We start from the raw sequence: 27,329 nt of genomic DNA, 5'->3' as shown, positions 1-27,329 counted from the left end.
ATCACCCCTGCCCTGCCTGATCACCGCCTAATCCAGTCAGTGGGACAGCTGCCTACGTGTGCGTTGGTGAGGGTGTGTTTGGATTGTTGAGGGCTCGCTTACAGGGCTGAGTCCTGCTGGAAGCTTCCGCTTAAGTGGCCACAGGTTTGAGTTTTGCACTTACTGAAATGCCGCTTTAAGGAAAACTCTCTCAGTGTTTCGCTTTTGTAAACCTGGAAGTCATCCAGCATTGCTCGGCTAGAGGTATTGCATTTTCATTCGGCTTCATTCCTGATCAGAGATTATTCATTCGTGAATGAGTGGCTGTAAAAACTTGCCTCATGCATATGAAAATTGGACATGGAAATTTTAATCACAGACAAGTTTTGCCTTTCCCGAAAAGGTCTGCGGCAACATGTTCGTGATGCTTGTGCAGAAGGACTTACTTTAAAAAAAAAAAAGCACTTTACCGCCTGCGCTTTCTGAGCCGCTCTCTCCAGAAGAAGCCACTAACTTGAGTGGGGTGTTTGATTCCCTTGCAGATCATGATTCTGGAAGGAAGTGGTGTGATGAATCTCAATCCCAACAGCAATCTCCTCCATCAGCAGCCTTCCTGGACAGATGGCTACCCCACATGCAATGGTAGGAAGACTTTTAGCTTTGATGACCTCTATTCCGATGCCTGGATCCATGGCATTTTCCTCCTGTCGTGCGTTTGCCCCACCTTGTTTGGAATTGTTCTGAAAACTCCGGAGATGTTCTGGAGCGGCCGTGGGAATGTAACTCCCTAAAGTACTCTTTGGTGATTCTCGGTCCCCTCCTAGGAAAGGTATTTTGCAGATTTTCCCACTGCTCCTACTTATGGCAAAGCAAACTTAGTTCTCATGAAAGGTGTCGGATTGGCAGCCTGAAAGAGAGGGGTTCACGGAGCAGGTACAGGCTGAGGGGCAAGCTTCCTTGGCCATTCTTTTAATCTGGGGCCGTGGGGAGTCTTTGAGATTGTAGGGGGCTGCTCATTTCCGGTGCTACATGTGTCAGAGATCAGCCTAATGCACACTAAGTTTAGGTGCCAGTTTAGAGAGATGGGGTACTATACACTGCCCATTAGGGCCCTGTTCATTGAGGACTGTCTTTAGGCCCTTCATCTAGGACATATTGATTGAGAGAAGGAAACATTTGGGGATTATTATTGGAAACTGCTCCCTTAAACTCCCTACTGCACCTGGTTCTGAATTCAGCCCAACATCCAAGAGGTGGAAATCTGTACATCAGAATTGGATTCTTAAAACATGTCAGACAAGAGGGATGGCAGTGTAAGGGAAAGAGCCCCAGTTGGAAGGAGGACTCTAAGAACTCTGCCTTTGAATCACTGGGGATCCTATAAAGTTATTCCATCAACTTTGGTTTTGTCCTGGGTAAAATTTGGGTGCCCATGCAGGGCTACTGGGCAAACTAACCAAGTGAGATCAGGTACTGTGCCACAGTACCCAATCCCAGACATGGAGCTCAGTCGGAGACTCTTTCTAATGAAGGGGCTCAAGCAATAATGATGCCAATTCCACTGATGAGGGTAATCGGAAGAGCTGAATTTGAACAATGAAAGAGGAGCAGCTACTGAGCTAGAGCTCTCTACCCTCTTTTCGGGGGGTGTCATTCAACGTTTATCCATTGCTTCATTTCCCCTTCACGAGCCTGTGAGAATGCAAACCAAAGTTTTTCTGTTCTCTGGATTTCAGTAAGAATCTTGAAAGAGCAGCAGCAGTAAGTCCCTACAGAGTCCCCAATCTAGCAGTCTCTGCTCTGTTTTCAGATTGTTGATGGGGGACATACTCTGGGCTGGGCTGGACTAGGTTGGTGGAGAGCAGGAACTCCACACAAAGCAACAAATTCAGTCCCGGGAATCACCGAGAGGGCAACCAGAAATGGGAGTGAGTTACAATTTCACACTGATGGTGGCAGATCAAACTCTATCAGGCTCACATTGAAAATGAAGACTTGTCACACAGGTTCATGGGCGTTTAGAGAAATTACCAGAGAAGCCAAGGGTATGCAGTGCAGATCATGGCTCACGTTTCTTGAACGCATCAGCCTAAAGGTTCCTATTTAGGGCAGTCTTCTCAGCCGACCCCAGGATTCTCTTAAAGGACAGCACAGTGGGAGTAGGATCCAGAGGGTTAGTGATCCGGGGCACGTTTTCTTGCTTGAAGTTCATTTTGTAGCTGGACAAGAAAACTGGGGCAATAAGGCCATATCAAACAACTTTCCCCAGAAACTCCCTGAAAGGAAACAGTTTGGGGGGGCCTATTGAGTAACGATGCCCTGTTCTCCTGATTTCCCCTTAGGTGGTGAATGTGAAGTCCTGCTTTATTGGGTCCAAATTGGGCCAACTTCACTTACAATTTGGATTACATACAATTTGGGATTGCAGTCTGAACCCATTCCCTTGAATTACTCTGTCTTAAATCAAGTTTATGCATCCATTCCTATAAGTTTTACTAAGATTGGAGTGAAGGAGAGATTCTGACACATGCCCCCAAGTTGGATTGGAGAGACAATAAGCTTTCCTGTCACTCCTTTGCTCTTGATGACTGGCATCTCCAGTCATTATTCCACAGATATTATTCCACTGAGTTTAGCCAGAGACCCCAGGGATTAGACTAGAGAAAAGGAATGTTATTCAAGAGGCCTGAACTTGGCTCTTTGGGAACATTTTAAATGCCATTTCCTCTACCCTCCTCTCTTCAACACTTGGGTGGACTTAAAGATTCACCAGATGCTTACTTGCAAATGCTTATTTACAAGAATGCCACCACTTTGCTAATTTGAGTAAAGGTTGATGGCCAATTGAGCACATTCCTAAATGTGGGAATAAACAGTTTGGCAGACAACACAGTAGCTGAGGTCCTTTCAGGACTCAGTGAACCTTGTCATTTTTCTCTGGATCGGCATCTTTCCAGTATATTTTTTTCCATAAGAGATTATCTTTGTGGATTAGTGAACCATCTATTTACCACTGAGTGAGGGTCACTGGAGGCATCTCGGTGCTCTCGTCATAAATCTCTGGTGAAAAATGGGGTGGGTTGTTGTTTGGGTGTATGATAATTATTGGGCTGGTCCATAAACTGGGGAATATATAGTAATACTATGTGCTTACATAGCACCTTTCTTCTAAGGAGCTCAAAGCACTTGAAAGAAGTTTATGTCATTTGTCCTCATAAAGTCCCGGTGAGAAAGCTAGGAAGTATTATTATCCCCACTTTACAAGTGTGGAAGCTGAGGTTCAGAGAGGGTAAGTGATTGGCTTAGGGTCCCATTGAAAACTGGTTGAAGATCTGGGTGAGAAACCAACTACCCGCCTTCTTATGTGTAGTTTACCCATGAGACCGCAGTCCCTTCTGAAAATGCTAACTGTGGATGTAATAGTAGTAGTAGCATAATATTTATTAAGCGCTTACTGTGTGCAGAGCACTGTACTAAGCACTGGGAGAGAGTACACGGGTGGGAAATATACACTGACCCTGTCCCTCTTGGGGCCTACAATATTCATTCATTCAATAGTATTTACTGAGCACTTACTATGTGCAGAGCACTGTACTAAGCGCTTGGAATGTACAATTCGGCAACAGATAGAGACAATCCCTGCCCATTGATGGGCTTACAGTCTAATCGGGGGAGTCAGACAGACATAATGTTACGTATGGATCCGTCAACTAGAACTGATGCATATTCATGTGTGATGTTATTATGAGCACAACAGGTCACTGAAGCTATTGTTTTGCAGTTTCTAATGGATTTTTTGGAAGTCAGTGGCACGAGATACATCCTCAGTATTGGACCAAGTATCAGGTGTGGGAATGGCTCCAGCATCTCCTGGATACCAATCAACTGGATGCCAGCTGCATCCCTTTTCAGGAGTTTGATATCAATGGTGAACACCTGTGCAGTATGAGCTTGCAAGAATTCACCCGGGCAGCTGGAACAGCTGGGCAGCTCCTTTACAGCAACCTGCAGCATCTTAAATGGAATGGTGAATATCTCCCTCCCCGGTAGAGACAGGGTTTTCTGATAAGCATACAGGGAAGAGCACAAACAAGGCATGAGAGATGAGATTCTTCATCAGTCGGGGTAAAACATTGTCTCCATGACCAATTACTTTATTTCCTGATGCAATAAAGAGGTGGAGAGGGGAAGGGTTTTTTCTTATTAATTAATTAATTTTAAAATGGTACTTAAGTGCTTATTATGTGCTAAACATTGTAAGAAGCAGTATGGCCTAATGGTAAGAGCATGGGCTTGGGAGCCAGAGGTCTTGGTGTCTCATCCCGGCTCTGCCACTTGTATGCTGTGGGACCTTGGGTAAGTCACTTGACTTCTCTGTGCCTCTGTGAGCCCAACATGGGACAACCTGATTATCTTGTATCTAACCCAGCTCTACTTAGAACAGTGCTGGGCACATAGTAAGCACTTAAATACCATAATTATTTTTATTCTTATTATTAGGGTAGAGAAAAATTAAGATGGATGCAGTCCCTGTCCCACCCAGGGCTCACAGTCTTAATCCCTATTTTGCAGATGGGATAATTGAGGCACTGAGATGTAAAGTGACTTGTCCAGGGTCACACAACAGACAAGTGGTAGAGCCAGAATTAGAACCCATGTCCTCTGGCTCCCAGGGCCATGGACTTTCTGCTAGGCTATGCTGCTTCTAATCTGTTTCTAATTTGCATTGAATTTTGGGAATTCATGGAAGTAAGAAAGTTAAATTTGCCAGGGGTTTGCTTGTTTTGTTTCATGGTACTTGTTAAGCACTTGTTAAGCACTGGGTTAGATATAAGATAATCAGGCTGGACACAGTCCCTGCCCCACAAGGGACTCACAGTCCAAGTTGTGGGGGGAGGAAGATTTAATCCCCATTTTACAGAAGAGGTAACTGAGGCACAGAGAAGTTAAGTGACTTGTCCAAGATCACATAGCAGACAAGTGGGGGACTTCGGACTTTTCCCTCCCTCCCTGATGCTAATATTTTCATGGAAATATTGTGCTTTAAGACAGCATATATATAAATTGATACCTACAGAAAATCTGGTTTCTCTGATGAAGTTTCATATAATTGAAGGTGTTGTGCAGGCCAAGTCTAAGTCACAGACACATGAATAGGTACCGACAGGTTAGAGAAGCAGCGTGGCTCAGTGGAAAGAGCATGGGCTTGGGAGCCAGAGGTCATGGGTTCGAATCCCAGCTCTGCCACTTGTCAGCTGTGTGGCTGTGGGCAAGTCACTTAACTTCTCTGTGCCTCAGTTACCTCATCTGTAAAATGGGGATGAAGATTGTGAGCCTCATGTGGGACAACCTGATTTCCTTGTATACCCCAGCGCATAGAACAGTGCTCTGCACATAGTAAGCGCTTAACAAATACCAACATTATTATTATTATTATTATTATTAAAACAAAGTGCTACCAATTTGTGCTAATTATTTTAATACTTAAGGAAAAAAGATCAGACATACACTGCTCTGTACATAGTAAGAGCTCAATAGATAGCATTGATAAATCAGGCTTAAGCCCTTAGTACAGTGCTTTGCATAAAGTAAGTGCTAAATAAGTACCTATGAATGATTGATCATACATATATCTTTCTTCTTCTTTCCAAACCTCCTTAACTGTGAGTGAATATGTGTAGGCCTGTAACTGTTTATGGAATTCAGTACTACATAACTCTAGAATGCTTTATGATTCTAAATGTAAATACAAAACTCCATATGGAATATACACCATAAAACTTAATTTCCAAAGACATCTTCAAAAGACACTTTTTGATGATGCTCAGAAAATATCTGAGGGGATGTTTGTTCCCACAACAAACCCACTGTGGGCATAATTACATTTCATGAAGGAAAAATATATTAGAAAATTTTGGTATAATTTTACCTAATACGAAGTTTGCCTTAGCTCAGGATTTGAAAGTGGTGTGAAAGGTATTTCTTAGAGTGTTTTCTTCGAACAGTGTCATATGTAAAAGCATCCTGCTGTAAAATAGAAAGAGATGAGTGAATTCAAGATTGATTTGGCTGATATTTTGACTGGTAATTTGCATACTTCTGTCAAAACTACTTGTTCGGGGACATAGTGTCACCCCAAAGGAGGAGCTTGAAAAAGAATTGGTACAACAGCATTCCACCCATCTGCGCCTCTCTCACCACCAGCCATTTTGGATGAGCTCACTCTCAGGCTGTCAATTACCCCCTCCCAGCTCACTGCTACTCATTTCTTTTTTACTAGAAACAAACCAGACTAGACTCTAAAAAAATATTCCAGAAATAATGATCAGCTGGCAAGAAAATACCTTCTCCATATATTAAATTTAATTCCTTTAGATGGCACCTAAATCAAGGCCAGGAGTGGCTACCCAGGGCCGGGAGGTGAGAGATTACTTAGACTCTAGACTGTAAACTCATTGTGGGTAGGGAACGTGTCTACCAAATCTGTTGTATTGCACTCTCCCAAGTGCTTACTCCATGGTACATGGTCAATAAATATGATTGATTGATTGCCTGATTGAGATGACCCTGGAGATGGTCTTTCTCTTTTTAATGGTATTTGTTAAATGCTTACTCTTTGCTAGGGTAGATGCAAGCTGATCAGGTTGGACACAGCCCATGTCCCACATGGGGCTCAGAGAATTAATCCCCCTTTTACAGATGAGATAATTGAGGCAGAGAAAAGTGAAGTGACTTTCCAAAGGTCTTAAGGCAGATAAGTAGTGAAGCAGAGATTAGAGCACTGCTCCTTCTGACTCCCAGGCCAATGCTCTATTAACTAGGCCATGCGGCTTCTCATTCTCTCTGATTTTTCTATTGTCACCTCTGAGTTGGGGAGGAGTGTTTTTCTTAGACAAGCTGTTTCCCATCTCAGAATTTCCTCTGCAGTGTTCCCTTCACCTCCACATCTGACCCTCTCTATCCGGAGAGGATTTTTAGGCTGCAAAACATCCCTTAGTGGGACCACCTACCTAGTCCATTCCCCTGCTTCCAGATTAGGGTGCAGACAGATGGCTAACTACATATCTCGCATCATTCCAGGGTAGGAGATTCTACTGCTTCTTTCAAAAATCTAGTCCAGTTTTAACTGCAAGAAGTTCTTCCTGGTTTTTCGACCACTATAAGACTAATTTTTTTTTAATGTATTTGCCTGGCACATAGTTAAGCGCTTAACTAATACAATTATTATTATTATTATTATTTAAGTGCTTACTTTATGCCAGGCACTATACTAAGATCTTGGATGGATACAAGCAAATCAGGTTGGACACAGTCCATGTCCCATATGGGCCTCACAGTCTTAATCCCCATTTTACAGATGAGATAACTGAAGCATAGAGAAGTTAAGTGACTTGCCCCAGGTCACACAGCAGACAAGTGGCGGAGCAGAGATTGGACGCTGGTCCTTCTGATTCCCAGGCCCTTGCTCTATCCACTATGCCATGTTGCTTCCCTTTGTCCTGATGCTAGTAGAAATGAAGAACTACTATTCCCCAAGGGCTAATCCTCGTTCGTAGCTTTCAGTCTACATTAAGAGAATCAGCATAGTCTAGAGTCCTGGAATGGGGGTCAGAGGATCTGAGTTCAAACCCCAACTCTGCCATTTGACTGCTGTTTGACCTCAGGCAAGTCGCTTAACAGCTCTGTGCCTCAGTTTCCTTAAATGTAAAATGGGGATTAAATACCTGTTTCCCCACCACCCTCCTTCTTAGTCTGTGGAGTCCCTTGTAGGACTTGATTATCTTATATCTGACCCAGAACTTGGTACAATGCTTGGCACATAGTAAGTGCTTGACTAATATTACAATTACAGACTATCCACCCTCAAAATAATGGGGAGTAATGGGGCCAGGAATCAAATGAGAGACAACCATGGCAAAACCATGGCCATGGCTTCCTTTGGAAAGTGTATCTCTTAGTAGGCCTGACTATTGCTTGAATTACTAGAAGCTAAGGTGGTCCCTGAATGAGTGTGGGTTCAGTGAATTAGGATCAACTGAAGCTGAATCTGGGTTTTTGGCTCTTTTTTAACCTAGTTTCACTTGACTTTTTCTGCTCAATCTCTTGAAGGTCAGTGTGGCAGTGATCTATTTCAGTCATCACACAATATCACTGTTAAAACAGAACAAACAGGTGAGTAGCACTGGTGTCGAAATGCCAGTATGTCTGTGTTTGGACTTAAGAGCAAGGAGGGCCCTACTGGTGCTTACTTAGAGAGAGCACAGTTGATCTAGTGTTTAGGGTGGGTCTTCCAGATCTTTCCCCAAGTATCCAACTCCTGAAGGAAATCCCTTTGGAAAGCCCTCCCGGTAAATGCCTCTCTTCAAGGGCGTGTGGTGAGAGTCTTATGAAATGAGCCACCTTGCCTAAGACCCCACACTTCCCTCATGGATTGCCCAAGAAAATGGGAGACATTAAAGAACCTTTGACTCCTTGGAAGTGAAGAGAGTTTGGCCTCCATCTCTTGATTGAAGGACCCAGCAGTCCAGGATCCATTCCCAAATGCTCAGTCCCATCCCAAATTATGAAGAGTGCAAGCTGTGTGGGACAGATTTTGCCAATGGCTTCAGTGGGAGTTGCGTGCCAACCACCGAAGGCAGAATTTGGCCCTGAGGTTGTGGTGACTCACTCAGGGCAGAAATTGGCCCCATGCGTGTATTTACTACTTTATAAAATGGCTACTCCCCCATTATTAAAGGAAAAACAATATCTGTTAAGTACATTAATTAGGCTTCAGCAGCCACCCCTGTGGCTCTTGTACACAGCCACACCAGAGACTGGAGGCTTGTTGCCTGACTTAGTCTCCTTCAATGACTGGCTCAGTGCCGCTGTCCTTTGGGTAGTGAACATCCCCAATTGCCCTGCGGAATTTGCCACAAGGAGAGTCATGAGTGGCATGGGTGAGCTCCCCAGGAATTTAATTTTTCCTTGTGTAGATAAGGGACATGACTGGACTATGGAGCCTCGGAGACTGGGGATGATGGGTGTGGAGGTCGGTCCACCTTTTGAGGAGAGAGGACTGTCACCCCCCAAACCTCCTCGATTCAATTTGTTTTTAGAAACAACAACAGGTGTAGGAGGTGACCAAACAGGGAGTGGGTGTAACCCAAAGAATTTGGGCTTGGGATGCCCAAACACGTAGCTATTAGTTAAAATACCAGTTAAATCCCTATGTCGTAAACAGGAGGACTTAGCCAGTGACTCAGATTTTATTCCATTTATATTATCAAAACAAAACAATGCTCTCCTGGAATCGTACCATTCTGAACTGGGAATCGTGGATGCAGCTAAAAAAGGGGGCGTTTCAGATCTGAGAATACGAGGAAACAAACTGATCCTCATTTAATCAGAGTAAAGAACCTGCTGATCCAGTGGGAAAGTTTTCTCTCTTTCCCCTCTCTTTCTCTGTTGTGAAAAGGGGAGAAGCCTCTGATGAAGAACTTTCAAATCCTGTGTGTGTGTGTTTGTGTGTGTGTGGCGGGGGGGTGCAGATTCAGACTTTCCTTTTACCAGTTTTCCCTCTAAGTTTTCACCCACAAAATATTAAGTAATAGGATGGACTCACCATTTGAAACCCAGTTAAATGACTGCACTGATTTCCTGATTGACATGATTGTACTGTTCAGAAAGAGAGCCCAACCAACCAGAAGACGAATTTTTACAAAAGAATTATTCCAGATATTTTGTTCAAATTCGTTTTCTCCAAATAGGACGATGCCATGGCACCTATTGGAATAAATGTACAAAATTTGGCTTCTTTTTTGTGGATTTCCTATTCTCTGACATCTCTTCTCTGATTTCCAGTAGAACGGGGCAGAGTCAGTACATCATTTGCTTTTCTGGATGGAAACTCAAATTACTGATTGTCTTCCTTTTCTTCCATTTTCAGATCCTTCAATCATACCGCCTTGGAAAGAAGAGAATTATTTATATGACACCAACTATGGTAGTACAGTAGGTAACTAACGTCACAACATTGGAAGCATCTTAGTGGTCTCCACAGTTTCACTGGTGCAGAGACCCATTTTACATTTACACTCTCCTTTTATTGACAGAATTGTTGGACAGTAAAAGTTTCTGCAGAGCCCAGATTTCCATGACAACCACTGGACACCTTCCTGTTGGTAAGCTGCCTTTCTGACATCTCTGGTTGGGCATATTTTCAGCAGAGATACAGGCATACATCAGTTGCATGTCAGATTTCTGTCCCTGCCCCATCTTTCTCGTCGGAACCGATTCTTGTCCCAAGGATGTCCTGAAAGGACTAACCTGGGAAAAAAGGTCTTCTAATTTGTGAGCTATTATTTTCCGAAGATGAATGTGCACATCTCCCTAAATCCAGAAGCTATGTGTGCAATTTGCAATTGTGAGCAGTGTCTTTCCCCTGTATTTGGGGACATCTTCATGGTTGTAATTGGTGGGTGGACAATTGTGTCTCTAAGTTTCTGTGCCTATAAAAGGAGTATGTACAGAATAAAGTAGCATTTTGAGGGCCCTTTGAGGCTGGCCTCCACACAACTGCACACTGATTTATAGGACCTACAAATGCATATGTGATCATGGGTCTTTGCCCAGGCAAATTGGGATTATAAAAAGATGCATCTATATTTTATTCCTTGATATGTGTGTGTGTATGTGTGTGTGCGCTTGCTTGTTGCAACCTGCAAGTGGTGGATTTGCTTGTGCCAAAGGACTAGGTTAAAATGTTGCAGTCACAGATCAGGCTCTTTTTGTCAAATGAGACCCGGGGCATGTATTAGCCATGAAAAACGTAGCCATTTGGCAGCATGATCACTGGGCAGAGCTTCTGGTTGGCAAGGACTGTGTCTAATCTGTTTATGATGTCAACTCTATCTCCTCTCAACTCTGAGCTCCTTGGGAGCAGGGAACGTGTCTACCGACTCTGTTACGTTGTACTTTCCCAAGCGCTTAGTACAGTGCTCTGCACGTAGTAAGAACTCAGTAAATACGGTTGATTGATTGCTTGGCACATAGCACTGAACAGATACCACTATCATTATTATTATTATTGTTATTATTGGAGCAGGCTGAGTGATGAGCATGTCCTACATGCTGTCACCAGCATGAAAGACAAAAGAAAACTCAGCAGTTGTCCGATGCTTCTCTCCCTTCCTTCCCTCCTGGACAAGTGTGGTTACTCCCCTGTCATTCAGACAGATGGCTGAATGCTTGCTAGATTAGCCTGATTTTGCATTATAAGAATTGGACACTGAGTAGATGTGAGGTTCTGGAATTGATTAGCTGTTGTCTCTTTATGGGATAGTGAGGAATGTTTTCTTTAGAATGCTGGAAGCTGAAAATCTCCTTCAGGAAAGGGTCTCTATCCAGGCTGGAAACTGGGTTCCAGATTGGAGAAAATAACTTTTCTGTACGAGATGGAGCTCAAGACTCCTAATTCCAGCCACATCATCCAGTGCCACTTGATAGAGGGACCTTTATGGAACAGGAGAATAGACCAACTAAGAAACTACAATTATTAAGTCTGAGGTGGCGTGATGCATACTTCTACCTGGAAATTGGAGCACGGGCCTGAGAGCCAGAAGTTCCTGGGTTCTAATCCCGGCTCCACCACTTGTCTGCTGTGTGACCTTGGGCAAGCCACTTCACTTCTCTGTGCCTCAGTTACTTCATCTGTAAAATGGGGATTGAGACTGTGAGCCCCACATGGGACAGATACTGCATCCAAACTGATTTGCTTGTATCCATCCCAGCACTTGGTACAGTGCCTGGCACATAGTAAGAGCTTAACAAATACCATCATTATTATTATTATTACATAGCTTCTGGACCCCTCAATGGTGACAAGCCACGTGATGCTGGCTAAGTGACATTCCTTCACTAGGCCTTGGGGTAGTAAACCCTATCCCTTACCTTCCTGGAAGGATGAGTGTGGGAGAAAGAATTGCAAATAGGAACGAGCTCCCGGGAGAAAGTTGCTCCACGCTAACACCACAACAGGGTGGGTTTTTATGTTAATAATAACATCTTTCTCCTCTTCTAGACTGTAAGATTGCTTATAAGCAGGGATCTTGTCTGCTAATTCTGTGGTACTGTGCTCTCCCAAGCACTTAGTACTTTGTTCTGCACATAGTAAGTGCTCAATAAATGTGGATTGATTGGTTGATTGATTATGGCTTTACACAGATTTCCGACCCATGCCCAGGTAGGAACTTGTTACTATCACAGTCAATCTGGGCTGGACCCATATGTGGTGAAAAGTTCTATGTACCTTTACTGAGTCATCTGGTCTTGAAATCCTAGGATTTCATGAAAGTACTGTAATTAAATATCTCTCTATGTTTTAGCTCAAGTAACAAGGTGAGCCAAGGCAAGGCACAACTTAAACTGATGCACTTTGCGATAAAGTGGGGGTGGGAGGGCAGGCGGGGATTTCGTTTTTCTTTCACTGTCATCCACCCATTTTCAGAAAATGGCTGCCAGTGTTTCAGATCCACCTGATAGTCCTGAGGCCCAATCACTCTAACTTGGCTTGATGTGTTTATCCACTGGCTTATTGAGCCTAAAGCTAGGGTGGCACAATCTATTATAAAATTGAAATTTGTATATCCCGTAAAGAAATTGCTCATAGGTGAATCATATGCAAATATTTGAAACCTTTGCTGCTTTGCAAGATCTCTTGGTTGAAGTCATGCTCTAACACTTTGATCCATAAAATCTTCAGCTCGTTACCACTCTGCTCAAACTAGACCTCTGTGCCAGGGTAGTGGGGGCAAGACCTGGCGAAAGCAAAGTGTGAAACTTTCCCAGAGCAAGCAGTTATGAGAGTGAATCATTAAACCACCCAACAAGCATCAAAAAGTGGGGGCACGTTTTTGATTTTTTAAAATAGACTTAGAGATCAAAAGGAGGGAATCTACCGGCAGGTCAGTAATTTCACTCTCTTACCTAGTAGAATGTGCACTGGAGAGAGATGGATGGAGTTGGTGGGAGAGAAGAAGCATGGTCTAGTGGAGAAAGCACAGGCCTATCTGAGTTCTAATCCCGGTTCTGCCAATTACTTGCTGTGTGACCTTGGCTTAGTCACTTCACTTCTCTGCACCTCCTCCGTTTCCTCAGTTGTAAAATGGGGATTAAATCCTACTCTCTCCTTTTCAGACTGTGAGCCCCATATAGGATAGGGACTGTGCCCAACCTGATAAACTTGTATCTATCCCACCACTTAAAAAAGTGCTTGACACACAGTAAGTGCTTAACAGAAACAAGAAAGAAAGAAGCAAAGAATGAAAGAAAGAAAGAAAAGAAATGAAAACTCAGACTCCATCTTTCACCCTTGGTTCACTGCCCTTAAGTTAAAATTTTATTTTTTGGAAGGTCCAAAAGTAGGGAAGGTGCTGTGTTGTAGCCTTTTAGCTCTGCAAAATCTGAAAAAACTTTATTCCTAATAGACTAACCCAGAAAATTTAGAATAAACCTAAAAATGAAGCAGTTGACTTGACTGTCAGGTAGGCCCTCATAGGCCTGGGATTTCTCAGAAACCAAACCCAGGCCTGGAAGAGCCATCACTATCTCTCCAGCATGCTGCTGAAAAGTTAGTTAGACCAGGACCTTGATCAGCCATCTCCCTTTGTCTTGAGGACAACAACCATGATATCACAGTGATGGAGTGTTGCCTGACAGTTGTGAGGGGGCCAGAGCTATTGCAACACTGTCACCTCATGAAGAAATGTTGCAATTTTGCCCTGCAACCATCTGCCTAGTGGCAATTTAGATGTCCTGTGAGTTAGTCTTACCAGGTTCCAGAGAAACCAACCACAACAGGAGTTGGAGTTGTGTGCCTGCCTTCATAAGGGTTCAGGAGAGGGTAATTTTTATCCACTCCGCTGGGTTGGATTAAGCAGAGTAATATCTTGTCATATTCTTTTACCCTTCCCTCCATGGCTGTACAACTCTGCACAGAAATCACTGGAGGCCTTTTGTGGAGAGAAGCTATGTGGTTGTGCAGTCAGACATGAAACTGCTTAATCAACAAAGGATGACACAGAAATTTCTCCAGCTTAAAGTTTGTGTTCTTCCAAAGGGTGGGGTGACTTAGACCTAAATACACAATAAGTGCCCAATGGTTGAATCTTTCTGGCTCCTGGGAAATGCTTTATTGTATGGGCATTGAATCAGTGACTTGTCTTTCTGGTAAGGGTCTAAAGGAGCGGGAGAAAAAGTAGGAAATGGAGTCGACAAAAATCTTTTAGTGGTTGGATTGAATTTTTATTCAACCCAAATGCAAAATGTTCAGTAACTGAGTACATGTTAATGTCATTCCCAGTGCCAGGCACTTCAAACAATAAACACAGCCACACAACAAAAGACTGCCTTTGTGTGTTCATTGTGGCTGGGACTGTGGATCCCACTTTGCCTGATGCAACCACATACGCAAATTCTCTGGGCATGTCACTCCCCTCCTCAAAAACCTTCAGTGGTTGTCTATCAACCTTTGCATGAAGCAAAAAACTCCTCACTCTTGGCTTCAAAGCTTTCCATCACCTTGCCACCGCCCCCCCGACCTCAACTCCCTCCTCTCCCACCGCCCCCCCCGACCTCACCTCCCTCCTCTCTTTCTATAGCCCACCCCGTACACTCCGCTCCTTTGCCTCTAACCTTCTCAGTGTGGCTCGTTCTCACCTGTCCCGCCACTGACCCCTGGCCCATGTCCTACTCCTGACCTGGAATGACCTCCCTCCCCACATCCGCCAAACTTACTCTCTTTCCCTCTTCAAAGCCTTACTGAGAGCTCACCTCCTCCAGGAGGCCTTCCCAGACTGAGCTCTCCCTTTCCCTCTGCTCCTCCCCCCCGCATTGCCTCTACTTCCTCCCTCTGCTCTTCCCCCTTCCTCTCCCCACAACACTTGTGTATATTTCTCATACAAATATATATGAGAAGCAGCATGGCTCAGTGGAAAGAGCACAAGTTTGGGAGTCAGAGGTCATGGGTTCGAATCCTGGCTCTGCCACTTGTCAGCTGTGTGACTGTGGGCAAGTCACTTAACTTCTCTGTGCTTCAGTTACCTCATCTGTAAAATGGGGATTAAAACTGTGAGCCTCACGTGGGACAACCTGATTACCCTGTATCTACCCCAGCGCTTAGAACAGTGCTCTGTGCATAGTAAGCACTTAACAAATACCAAACATAAACACAAATAACAAAAATAAGATTAATGATGTGTATATATTTATGATTCTATCTATTTTGATGGTATTGATGCCTGACTATTTGTTTTGTTTTGTTGTCTGTCTCCCCTTTTAAACTCTGAACCTGTTGTTGGGTAGGGATTGTCTCTATCAGTTGCCAAATTGCACATTCCAAGAGCTTAGTACAGTGCTCTGCACACAGTAAATGCTCAATAAATATGATTGAATGAATGAATGAACAACCACAGGTGATTTCTTCTAGTAAACAGAAAGCTACAAAGATATATGTATATTCTGAAGAATTGGTGTTTACACATCACCTGCTCTGACACCCCCAAAAGAAAAAATCTCCTCAGAGGCCTACACATTTCATTCTCCACACAACAGAGTTTCTTTTTGCCATAGAGCACATTTCTCCTTCCAGGACAAGGGGCATGGTGTGAGTCATTTGTTAAACTAATTTATATGTTTCCCCAGCCAACTATAGCCCTCTGTACTCAGGTCTTAACCATCAATGGTTTCTTTGTCAGCCTGATTAAAATATAACTTTACATGCATAAGAAAGGAACTCCCTTGATTCGAAAGACAGTCTCCTTTGTAATCGATGCTTTCATTTTTATATTAGGGAAAAATGTGAATTGAGAATATGTAACCAGGGTGGGTCTCATTTTCATCTTCTACAGATTCTCCTGATATGAAAAAGGAGCAAGAACACCCTCCGAAATCACACACCAAAAAGCACAGTAAGTCGATGACTCTCAGATGAACACCTTAGCCTTAACAGGGGATGGGAGTTATGAGCCAGAGAAGGAAAGCTACTCATTAGGTCAAGGGTAAACTGACCAGAAGTAAGCAAATCTTTTTCTCTGTCACACATCTGCTTTCATTTTTTGAGTTGCCTAATACCAGAGCAAGAACATTTTAAACAATTAGCTAATGATATATTTATAAATATGTATAATATAAGAAAATATAATTTATATATAATACAATATAGATTTTATAAATGAAATGATTTATATAGTATAAATAAAATAATATATAATATACTCATATATTTATAGAAGCAGCATGGGGTAGTGGATAGAGCACAGGCCTGCGAGTCAAAGAGTCATGAGTTTTAATCCTTACTCCACCACTTGTCTCCTGTGTGACCTTGGGCAAATCACTTCTCTGTGTCTCAGTTTCCTCATCTGTAAAATAGCGATTGAGAATGTGAGCCCTGCATTGGACAGAGGCTGTGTCCAACCTGATTAACTTGTATTTACCTCAGTGCTTAGTACAGTGCCTGGCTCATAGTAAGCACTTCACAAATACCATTATTATTATTATTGTTATTTTTAATAATAAATAGAAGTAGCAGCATGGCCTAGTGGAAAGAGCATGGCCCAGGGAATAAGAGGACCTGGGTTCTACCCCAGCTCTTCCAATTGCCTGCTGTGTGACCTTGGACAAGTCACTTAACTTCTTTGTGCCTCAGTTTTCCTTTTTTTCTTCCTACTACTTAGACTGTGAGCTCCATGCAGGACAGGAACTGTGTCTGACCTAATGAACTAGTATCTGCCCCAGCATTTAGAACAGTGTTTGAAACATAGTAAAAGCTCAACAAATACCATTAAAAAAAAGATGCACCCTATAATCTCACCCAGTAGACCTGCAAGTATGACGTAAGATAGCCCAGAAGAGTCTTCTTTCAACTACTCTGTGAAATTGTTTAGGAGAGATACCTGGGCATCAATTCCACCTTTAGACTGTAAGCTTTTTGTGGGCAGAGAATGTGTCTGTTATATTGTCATGTTGCACCCTTCTAAGTGCTTAGTACAGTGCTCTGCACACAAGCACTCAATAAATATGATTGATTGTTCCATCAGCGTGGCTCAGTGGAAAGAGCCCGGGCTTGGGAGTCAGAGGTCATGAGTTCGAATCCCAGCTCTGCCACTTGTCCGCTGTGTGACTGTGGGCAAGTCACTTCACTTCTCTGTGCCTCAGTTACCTCATGTACCTAATGTAAAATGAGATGAGATAAAATGAGAAGCAGCGTGGCTCACTGGAAAGAACACGGGCTTTGGAGTCAGAGGTCATGGGTTCAAACCCCGGCTCTGCCACTTGCCAGCTGTGTGACTTTGGGCAAGTCACTTAACTTCTCGGTGCCTCAGTTCCCTCATCTGTAAAATGGGGATTAAGACTGTGAGCCCCACGTGGGACAACCTGATTCCCCTGTGTCTACCCCAGCGCTTAGAACAGTGCTCGGCACATAGTAAGCGCTTAACAAATACCAACATTATTATTATTATTAAAATGGGGATTAAGACTGTGAGCCTCACGTGGGACAACTTGATCACTGTGTATCTACCCCAGCGCTTAGAACAGTGCTCTGCACATAGTTAGCGCTTAACAAATACCAACATTATTATTTCGAAGTCTCCTTTCTCTGAGATGTCCAATCCATGCTCTGCGCAGCTGGATCTCCTCTCAGTGTGCCTCACATTCCCAATGAACTCCCTGTAGTCCAAATTGTGCTCTATGGTGATTCCACTTTGGCTGACACTGAACAGTAGTGCACATCAGTTTCTTCCCATATTGGGCTGAGTTGTACCCAGAGCCATGTGTTGTTGGAAGGAGTTTTCCCAATTCGCTAATGGCACTCAATCTAAAAGATGGAGTAAAACTGGAAGCTTCTTGTGGTCTGGGAACATGTTGATCAACTCTTTAATATTGTACTCTCCCAAGAGCTTGAGTCAGTGTTCTGCACACAGTAAGTGATCATAAATGCCACTGATTGATTGGCTGATAAGAACACTCCTTGTGGAAGAATGGTGAGTTGTGAGAGTTCTCAAGATCTGATTCTGAATTTTTGAGTGGCCTAATATCATTTTCAGTCTTCTGTTTCAGAGGCCACTTCAGTCTCCAACCTTGTTGTCCTTCCTCCCACCCCCAGTAAGTTCCAGCAGTTGAAAAACTTTGGAAGCATTGAGCCACTTAGCTGAGAGTAATAGATGAACGTTCATAGAAGCACTGTGCAAAGGTTCTAGGCTGTGGCCTAGTGGAAAGATCACGAGACCGGGAGTCAGGAAACCAGGGTTCTAGTACTGGTTCTGCCACTTGTTTGCTGTCAGTGACTTTGAGCAAGTCACTTAATCTCTCTGTGACTCAACTTCCTCATCTATGAAATGGGGATAAAATACCTGTTCCCCTCCCTCTTAGATGGGAGCCCCATGTAGGACAGGCAGTCCATTTGATGTTATTATCTTGTATCTATTCCAGCACTTAACTCTTGCTCTTAGTTCCCCTGCTGCCCAGTCCTTTTCTTTTCTCAACACCCTTCTCTGTTTCTTTCTGTTAGATCCCCGAGGGACCCACCTCTGGGAGTTTATCCGAGATATCCTCCTGAATCCAGACAAGAACCCAGGGTTAATAAAATGGGAAGACAGGTCTGAAGGCATCTTCAGATTCTTGAAATCGGAGGCAGTGGCTCAGCTGTGGGGAAAAAAGAAAAACAACAGCAGCATGACATATGAGAAACTGAGCCGTGCCATGAGGTATTGTGTCCAAAGACCGTAAAAGTGAACATGTATCCTGATCAATTTTAATTTCTTATCCTGGGGTGTTCTCAGGTGTATCATCTCCCCAATCTAACCGAACCCTTGTACAATTTTCTTTTTAACAGATACTATTATAAGAGAGAAATTCTGGAACGAGTTGATGGACGGAGACTGGTATATAAATTTGGAAAGAACGCACGTGGGTGGAGAGAAAATGAAAACTAAAGATGTCGACAGTTTAAACCAAAAACGAAATACATAAAGCCACCAACTGCAAAGCAACAATTCCTGGGCGTAAATATTTCAGAGACTATTTCCTTCTATTTATGTACCAAAAGGGAAAAGAAATCTACTTCTAAAGGAGGAAGGAACATTACAGTTGTTAAAATTATTTTGTTATTTGAAGTATGTCCTGTAAGGGGAAAAATGTACACAGTTTTCTGTGAAATATGATGCAGTATGTGGTTCTGATTTATTTTTGCCTCTATTGTGAAGTTCTTTTCTTCTGCAGGGGTAATGTGGTTTTTGACTTCATGGTTCCTGTCAGAAAAAGAACAAAAAAAATCAGAGGGCATTACACGTTTTTATATGCAAAAGGACTTAGAATAAGGCATTGTGTTCTCTGTTCACAAGAATACTTTGTGTTCCTGTTGGAAGACATGAAGACGGCAGCTTTTCTGAAATTCCATTGCCACAGCTATGGCAAGGGAGATGGGATTCCAGGTAACCATGTCTGGATCCTGAAGGGAATGACTGCCCAAGGGCAATCCAAGGAGGGCATAGGGCATAGGGAGATGGGAGGCTGGTGGCATTCAGAACCCACTGGTGGGGGTGCTGTGGCAGTCAGAGTCTCCAATAACCATGTAACCAGGAGAATATTATGATACATAGAACAGTTTACCAAGAGAATCGTTAGAAGCTAGGAGGGAGCCACAGCTTCTGCTGTGAATACAGGGAATGTGGCTGCAGTTGGCTGTTCAGTAAAAATTCTTTTTCTCTCATCACCTGTACTTGTTTCTGGTTTTCTCACCAGTGGACAAGGCCTCCACTGTGTTTATCCCAGGTGGACGAAGGGGAAGGCTAGAAGAGTGAGCATTGTATTTCAAGGAGGGAAGCCTAGAAGTGGTTATCTGCTCTTGGTGGACTGTTGCAGAGATGAGGATTCCAAGACGGAGCATAAACTGATGTCTGTCTTTGGAAAATGCACCAGATGAATGACACTTCAAGGCCTCATCTTATAGCCAAACCACACAAGCTAAATAGACAAAAAAATTTCCAAAGGTGAATGAAAACCATGTAAGAAGTGAAACAAGCACCCCCAGACTGGAAGAATGGGACGAAAGGAGAGAAGAGGTAGGGGCGATTACCACCTTAGAGAATAACATTTCTTCTAGTCCTTGGCTTTTTTTTGTCTGGGCAGCCCTTTAGTGTTTTTTGACCCATCCTAATTAACTGCATCTGATATGAGACAGCCTGTCCCTAGACTCTTCTTATCCAAATGGTGGAATCCATTTCAGGATCTCCAATCAGTCAATCAGTCAGTGGTATTGACTGAGTGCTTACTATGGCCAGAGCACTGTACTAAATGCTTGGAAGAGTACAGTACAACAGAATAAGCAGATATATTATCTGTCCATAATGAGATACAGCCCAGAAAGCTTGGTGCAGGTAGCCCAGGGTGGGAGAGTGGAAAATGGAGCCTGACTATACCATTCTCTTTCCTAACTGTTCTGCTACTGGAACTACTTTTCTAACCTGAAAAATGAGGACTTGGCACCTCTTCAAGGGAGAGAGGAATTTAATTGATATTTACAGTGCATCTTGATGTATTCAAGCATGAGATGCTGAGGGAGATTCAAAATATTATCATTAAAGTGTGAGAATTCTGAGAAACAGGTAGGTGATCTTTGCAGTCTAGATCAATTTTGTGATAGGAATTGCAGCTTGGAGATGGAAGAGTCCTCTTGTCAAACTCCCTTTCCTGGAAGTAGATGGGCCACTCACAAGTTCTCTAATTTGACAGTTCTGTATACTTGAGAAAAATAAGACTGCATATATGCCTGAGACCTCAAGGCATATGTCACCCTCGTTTTGAAACAATGAAAAAGAAAACGATTGAAGCTTGCACTACTTTAACCATGTCTTCCACCCCAGTCATTAAACCTTAAGATATTGAAAATTGGCTCTTTGATATCAGGTCTTTACAGTAAATTGTTCAAAGTCATTGCTGTTATTAATCGAGTCTTGCCCAGCTATTCCTTCATTCCTCCTCCTGCCTTGATTGCTGTTTCTTGCTCAGCCTGAGAGACAAACTCCTGATTCAGTTATAACTTCCAAATGTTTTTGAATTTTTCACATTTCCTAAAATGGGTCTTGGTTGTCACTGCTAAAAACTGTGCTAGGAACAATCTCTGATGGATGCTTAGTGGGTCTGATTAAGCGTAACCTGGTCAGGGGTTTTACTGATAATTAGCAAGTTGTGTTATGTGTTGAAAATGACTCTTTCTTGGCACTTCATACCTGTCTGGATAAGCTGAGCTATCTTTCAGCATATCTCCCTAATGTCATTTGTTTTGTTTTATATGTGCTGTGTGTGACTTCAATAAGGCAAGCAAATAAAACCAATTTGTAATAACTAAGATGCTTAGGGCATCAACTGGGTGCTCCTCACCTCTTCCTTCGTGGTATGAAGTAAAAAAATAAGTCATCTGGACACAGCAGGACTATCTAAAGACCTCCAGCATTACTGGGCAAAAGATTAGTTTCTGCCTAGGCTGGTCTGCTAATCAGAAAATGGTCAGAAGTAATACTCTGCTTGAGGTACAGTTACTAATGGTTTTATACATTTTTATTGTGCCTTCTTATTCAGAGGGAAAAGACCCAGTATTCTCTTAAATGTGTGTGCTCTGTAGGAAAACCAAATGATGTGTGAATTTGACTGCAAATTGGGTTTCCTCTAAAAGGACCCAGCCTTCCGGGAGATCTTTTGGGAAGTGAGGTTAAATTCACTCAATCAGTCAATCAATGGTATTTACTGAGTGCTTATTCATTCATTCATTCAATTGTATTTTTTGAGTGCTTACTGTGTGCAGAGCACTGTCCTAAGTACTTGGAAAGTGCAAGTCATCAATAAAGAGAGAAAATCCCTGTTCACACTGGGCTTATAGTCTAGAGCAGAGTCTACTCTAATTTAATGCAGATCATGGTACTAAGAGCTTGGGAGAGTACAATACAATAGTGTTGGTAGACATGAACCCTGCCACCAGGACGTTAAAATCTAGTGGAAGTTTAATTGGAAGGCAATCTATGAAATCTAGGAAGCGCTGTATCATGGATTCCTTGGAAGCACTACGGCTGTGAGAGTAATTTAAGGAAATATTGTTGAGGGATGAGCATTTTAGAAGGACTTTTTTCATTTGACTTTATGCCTGCCCTGATATGAAACTGAAGCCACCTGATTCCCCAGTTAGCCGATACGATTTGGACACAAGGTGTATCCACTTATTTAAAACTGTGATTCTTGCCTAGGGCGACAAGCCGGAATGAAATGTTTGACCAGTTTTAGCCAATGAAGATATGAATGTGTTTATATTATGTAAATTGATATTTAAATGTAAAGCATTTCTGAGACCACTCTCTTATTTTGTTTTTTGCAAAATACTGAACTTTTTTAGGGTTAGTATATAGAATTGGTAGCTATGTATGTATAGATTTTGGTTTTTGAGAGCATGCTGTTTTTCAGATGTACAAACCATAGTGAAAGATAAACTGTAGAGGGAAAGGTTATACTATTTTCCTTGTCTCGTAACAAGCCAATCAAAGTCAAAGATGAATTATCTTCAGCAATCACACTCAGGATATCTTTTCCTGAACATGAACTGGAGCAATTAAAAAAAAATTACCTAAAATTGCCTATAGCTGCTGAAATGTATAGACCCAACATGCATAGTGAAATTGGGATCCACCTTTCTGTAGCAAGCTGTATAGTCCTTGCTTTTCTTCCCCTCTGGCTTCTATAGTGAAATATGGAAAAGAAAAGACACATACCACTATATATCAGGGATTTTAATCTTTCAACTGAATATGTTAAATTAAAAATATATGTATCACAAGAGCCATACTTCTAAAACACAATGTTTCTATTTTTATGGACTCCATAAAAGCCCTAATAAAAACACTGAAACCAGCTTTCAAACGAGTGGTTGATTTTTTGATAAGGAATCAAAAGTGAGACAGAGCTATCTCACTAGCAGTGATGTAGGAAATGTATTTAAACAACACAAACATAATAACTGGATCAAAGCTGTTCCTGCATATTCTCTAGAGCACTTGCTTCTCATTAATTCTCATTAAGGAAGAGCCAAATGATATGGAAAAGATAGACCATTCATATTGAAAATCCAATTGTTACTTTATAAAAATGGTACAAGAAAATAATTGTATTCCTGAGGAGAGGGAGGAAGTTACTATAATTTAGGATAGCTGTTATCCCCTGAGAATTTCCAAGTCCTAAGAAACATTTGGGTTTCAGGTAGGAAGTGAACTGACCCAGACCAAGCATGGCATAGTGGATAAAGCACGGGCCTGGGAGTCAGAAGGTCACAGGTTCTAATCCCACTTCTGCCTCATGTCTGCGGTGTGACCTTGGGCAAGTCACTTCACTTCTCTAGGCTGCAGTTCCCTCATCTGTAAAATGGGGAATGAGACTGTGAACCCCATGTGGGACAGGGACTGTGTTCAATCCGATTTACTTGTATTACCCCAGCACTTAGCACAGTGTACACAGCTATCCATAGCTATAGTAAGCACTTAACAAATATCACAATTATTATTATTATTACTATTAATATTATTAGTGACTAGCAACAAACTCCTTCAAAAAGCCAGCAAATTAATCCACAATGGGATTTTCCAAAGTAGAATTTCTCAGGGATTATTATGAGGTTTGTTCACTGACCTCAAGGTACTTCCAGAGGGGCCTTCAGGGACTCCCATCATGTCAGGGTCCACAGGGGAGCAGAAATCCCCTTGGAATAATCAGCAAAATCCTATTCAAGAAGAGACCAAAGGTGAAGTTGGAACAAAACACACACACACACACACACACACACACACGCATATATCCATAAATCTCTACTCATCATGACTAGAGTCTACTAGGAAGAGAAGTGGGGTTAGACCTTCTTTGGTTAAATCACCAAAACAGCCTAGGGCCAATATCGGGTGTTGGTGGATTTTTTTTAATCCAATATAGTTCTGAGGATAATCATTCAGTAGGCTACAGATCACTGATCAGGTAGCTTAATTATACTGGGGACAATTTCATAGACCCAAAAAGAGAGGAATAAACTGAGGCAGAGATGCTTCTTGTTTTATTCTAACTCTCAATTGATGTTGAGTAAAAGATCTAAAGGTGCGTGGAAACCTTAATGGAAGTGATCCAAGATTATTGAATTCAAAATCCTGATTTGAAGAAAGCTGGCCATGCTTCAGAGAGATAGTTTGCTCCCCCAGTTGCCTAACTGTCTCAGTGTACAGGAAGGATTAGTACTGATTGGGTATCTACAATACATGGACCACTGTACTAAGTGCTTGGGGGACAGACCAAAGGAGTAAGACTCTAGTACTGTCCTTGAGGAGTTTATAATCAGAATGGGAAGATAGTAGACAAACTGACATAAATACAATGTATAAGCGTGGGGAGGCACATGTAAATGATGCACACAAAGAAATACGTAAACCATAAATAAACAAATAAATGAATGAATACTGAGGAGGGTATTGAGATGCAGGATGAGGAAGCTGGTGAAGAAATTCATCAGGAATAAATGAGATGTCAGCTTGACCAAAACCAGAATTATAAAGGGATCTGAAGTGCAATAGGCAAGTTGTTAGTATAATTAGACCAAATGAAATAATAATTATGGTATTTGTTGTTGATAATGATGGCATTTGTTAAGTGCTCACTATGTGCCAGGCACTCTACTAAGCATTGAGGTGGATACGAGCAAATCGGGTTGCACATAATCCCTGTCCCGCATGGGGCTCACAGCCTTAATTCCCATTTTACGGATGAGGTAACTGAGGCCCAGAGAAGTGAAGTGACTTGCTCAAGATCACACAGCAGACATGTGGCAGAGCTGGAATTAGAACCCATGACCTTCTGACTCCCAGGCCTGGGCTCTATCCACTACACAACACTGCTTCTGCTTTGTACACTGGCACTAGTGTGATTGTTGCAGTCTTTGACAAATATCCCCTTCATTTGTGATGGTCAGAGATGCAGACCTGGTATGTACTGCAGACCTGGTATGTACCTCAAGGGTTGATAGGCAGCATTTGTCAGGAGAGCAAATGCTTAGAACTCGGCGCTCTCAAGATCAAACAGTGAGTTTTTTTATTGAGTTCTTTATTATTTGGCTATTAATTCTCCTGCTTTGTCTACTTCCTGCCCTAACAGTCCCATCGGTTGGCCTAGCCTCCTGACTGTACTCCTGGGGAAGCGGTGTGGTCTAGTGAGAAGAACCTGGGTTTTAATCCCAGCTCCACCACTTGCCTACTGTGTGACCTCAGGCAAGCCATTTAACCGGCAGGGACTGTCTCTATCTGTTGCCGACTTGTTCATTCCAAGCTCTGCACGTAGTAAGCGCTCAATAAATACTATTGAATGAATGAATGAATGAACTTGTCTGTGCTTCAGTTTCCTCATCTGTAAAATCAGGTTTCAACATCTATTCTCTCTCTCCTGCTTAGACTGCGAAAACCATCTGAAGTAGGGACTGTGTCTGGCTGAGACTGTAAGCTCATTGTGGGCAGGGAATGTGTCTGTTTATTGTTATATCGTACTCTCCCAAGTGTTTTGTACAATGCTCTCTACACAGTGAGCACTCAAAAAATATGATTGAATGAATGAATAATCATATCTATACAAGTGTGTAGTACAGTGCTTGGCACATAGTAAGTGCTTAATGAATACTTGTTATTATAATTATCATTATTATCATTACTACCACCTGGGATCTGCCCACCCAACCACATCAAACTTTTCTTATTTGGGGTCTTTTATTCCTGGACCTATTCTTCACTCTGACCATTGCAATACTCAATGCCTCACTTCCCTGGGAAGAAGAGATGGGACAGGGCTTTTTCCTTTGATATATTTTTAGCTTTCCACTGTTCTGTCTCAGTGGGTGTTTTAAAATTTAGTGAGCAACAATTCCATGTCTACTTTGCCCACTCTTTTCATGACATTGTAAACTTCTGACATGCTTTCTTCTCAGCCTTTATCTTTCAGGGCTGGGAAGCACGGATCAGTTCAGTCTTCCTCATATGGAAACTGGTCATTTTGGTTACCCTCCTCTATGCCCTTTCTAGTGCTTTCTATGCAAACTAAAGTGTAGTATCCGGAAGTGCATGTGGTATTCCAGCAGCAGAAGTATCATGGTTTTCTCTAAAGGTTGACCTTTGCTGTCCATTCCAGTCATTTCCTGATAATGTACAGGACTTTATTAGCTTTTTTGGATGCCACTGTATATTGGCCCAATGCTTTAAGGAAATAAGTGACAACGTTGTCACAAAGATCTCTTTCTTGAGTCATGACTGAGAACTCAGAAGTCCATCATCATGTAACTCAGAGGATTTTTTCCCTAGATGCATTATTTCTCCTGCTCTTGCTTAAATAGAAGGTCATGGGTCACTTCTCTAGCCCTGGAATACAAGCACTTATGTTTTGAGCACTAGACACAGAAAGGAACTCTTTTTTGTATCATTGTGAGCCTAAAACATAAGAAATGCCACCATTGGTTCAGATGAATGGTCTATACAGTCTCTAAGAGGACGTTAGAAGCAGTGTGGAGTAGTGGAAAGAACATGGGCTTGGGAGTCAGAGGTCATGGGTTCTAATCCCAGCTCTGCTACTTATCAGCTGTGTGATTTTGGGCAAGTCACTTAACTTCTCTGGGCCTCAATTACCTCATCTGGAAAATGGGGATTTTAGTCTGTGAGCCCCACGTGGAACAACCTTTCATTCATTCAATAGTATTTATTGAGTGCTTACTATGTGCAGAGCACTGTACTAAGGGCTTGGAATGAACAAGTCGGCAACAGATAGAGACAGTCCCTGCCGTTTGACGGGCTTACAGTCTAATCGGATAATGTTGGCATTTGTTAAGCGCTTACTATGTGCCGAGCACTGTTCTAAGTGCTGGGGTAGACACAGGGGAATCAGGTTGTCCCACGTGGGGCTCACAGTCTGCATCCCCATTTTACAGATGAGGTAACTGAGGCACCGAGAAGTTAAGTGACTTGCCCAAAGTCATACAGCTGACAAGTGGCCGAGCCAGGATTCGAACCCATGACCTCTGACTCCAAAGCCTGTGCTCTTTCCATTGAGCCACGATTACCTTGTATCTATACCAGCTCTTAGAACAGCACTTGACACATAGTAAGTGCCTAACAAATACCATTATTATTATTATTATTATTATTATTATTATTAACTTTCAAATCAGTCAATTAATCCATAGCATTTACTGAGCATTTTCTTTGTGTAGAACACTGTACTAAGCACTTGGAAGAATACAATAGTTAGCAGACATGACACAC

General features: G+C 42.5%; 1 protein-coding gene across 3 annotated transcripts in view; it reads left to right on the top strand.

The window, feature by feature from the left end:
• Positions 1-21,364, top strand: part of EHF (ETS homologous factor) — a 99,748-nt gene extending 78,384 nt beyond the window's left edge. For all 3 annotated transcript variants that reach the window (XM_007658735.3, XM_007658724.3, XM_007658730.4), the window contains exons 2-9: positions 522-621; positions 3,761-4,006; positions 8,089-8,151; positions 9,908-9,976; positions 10,074-10,142; positions 15,867-15,926; positions 18,527-18,722; positions 18,851-21,364. In XM_007658735.3, coding sequence (XP_007656925.1) covers positions 525-621; positions 3,761-4,006; positions 8,089-8,151; positions 9,908-9,976; positions 10,074-10,142; positions 15,867-15,926; positions 18,527-18,722; positions 18,851-18,950 — 900 coding nt within the window. In that variant the 5' untranslated portion in view covers positions 522-524 and the 3' untranslated portion in view covers positions 18,951-21,364. The remainder of the gene's footprint in view (positions 1-521; positions 622-3,760; positions 4,007-8,088; positions 8,152-9,907; positions 9,977-10,073; positions 10,143-15,866; positions 15,927-18,526; positions 18,723-18,850) is intronic.
• Positions 21,365-27,329: the final 5,965 nt, after the last annotated feature.

The sequence above is a fragment of the Ornithorhynchus anatinus genome, chromosome 3 (genome assembly GCF_004115215.2).
Source record: "Ornithorhynchus anatinus isolate Pmale09 chromosome 3, mOrnAna1.pri.v4, whole genome shotgun sequence".
In the NCBI taxonomy this organism is placed as follows: Eukaryota; Metazoa; Chordata; class Mammalia; order Monotremata; family Ornithorhynchidae; genus Ornithorhynchus; species Ornithorhynchus anatinus.
Note: the sequence above shows the minus strand (reverse complement) of the source record. Positions and strands in the feature narration are given on the sequence as shown.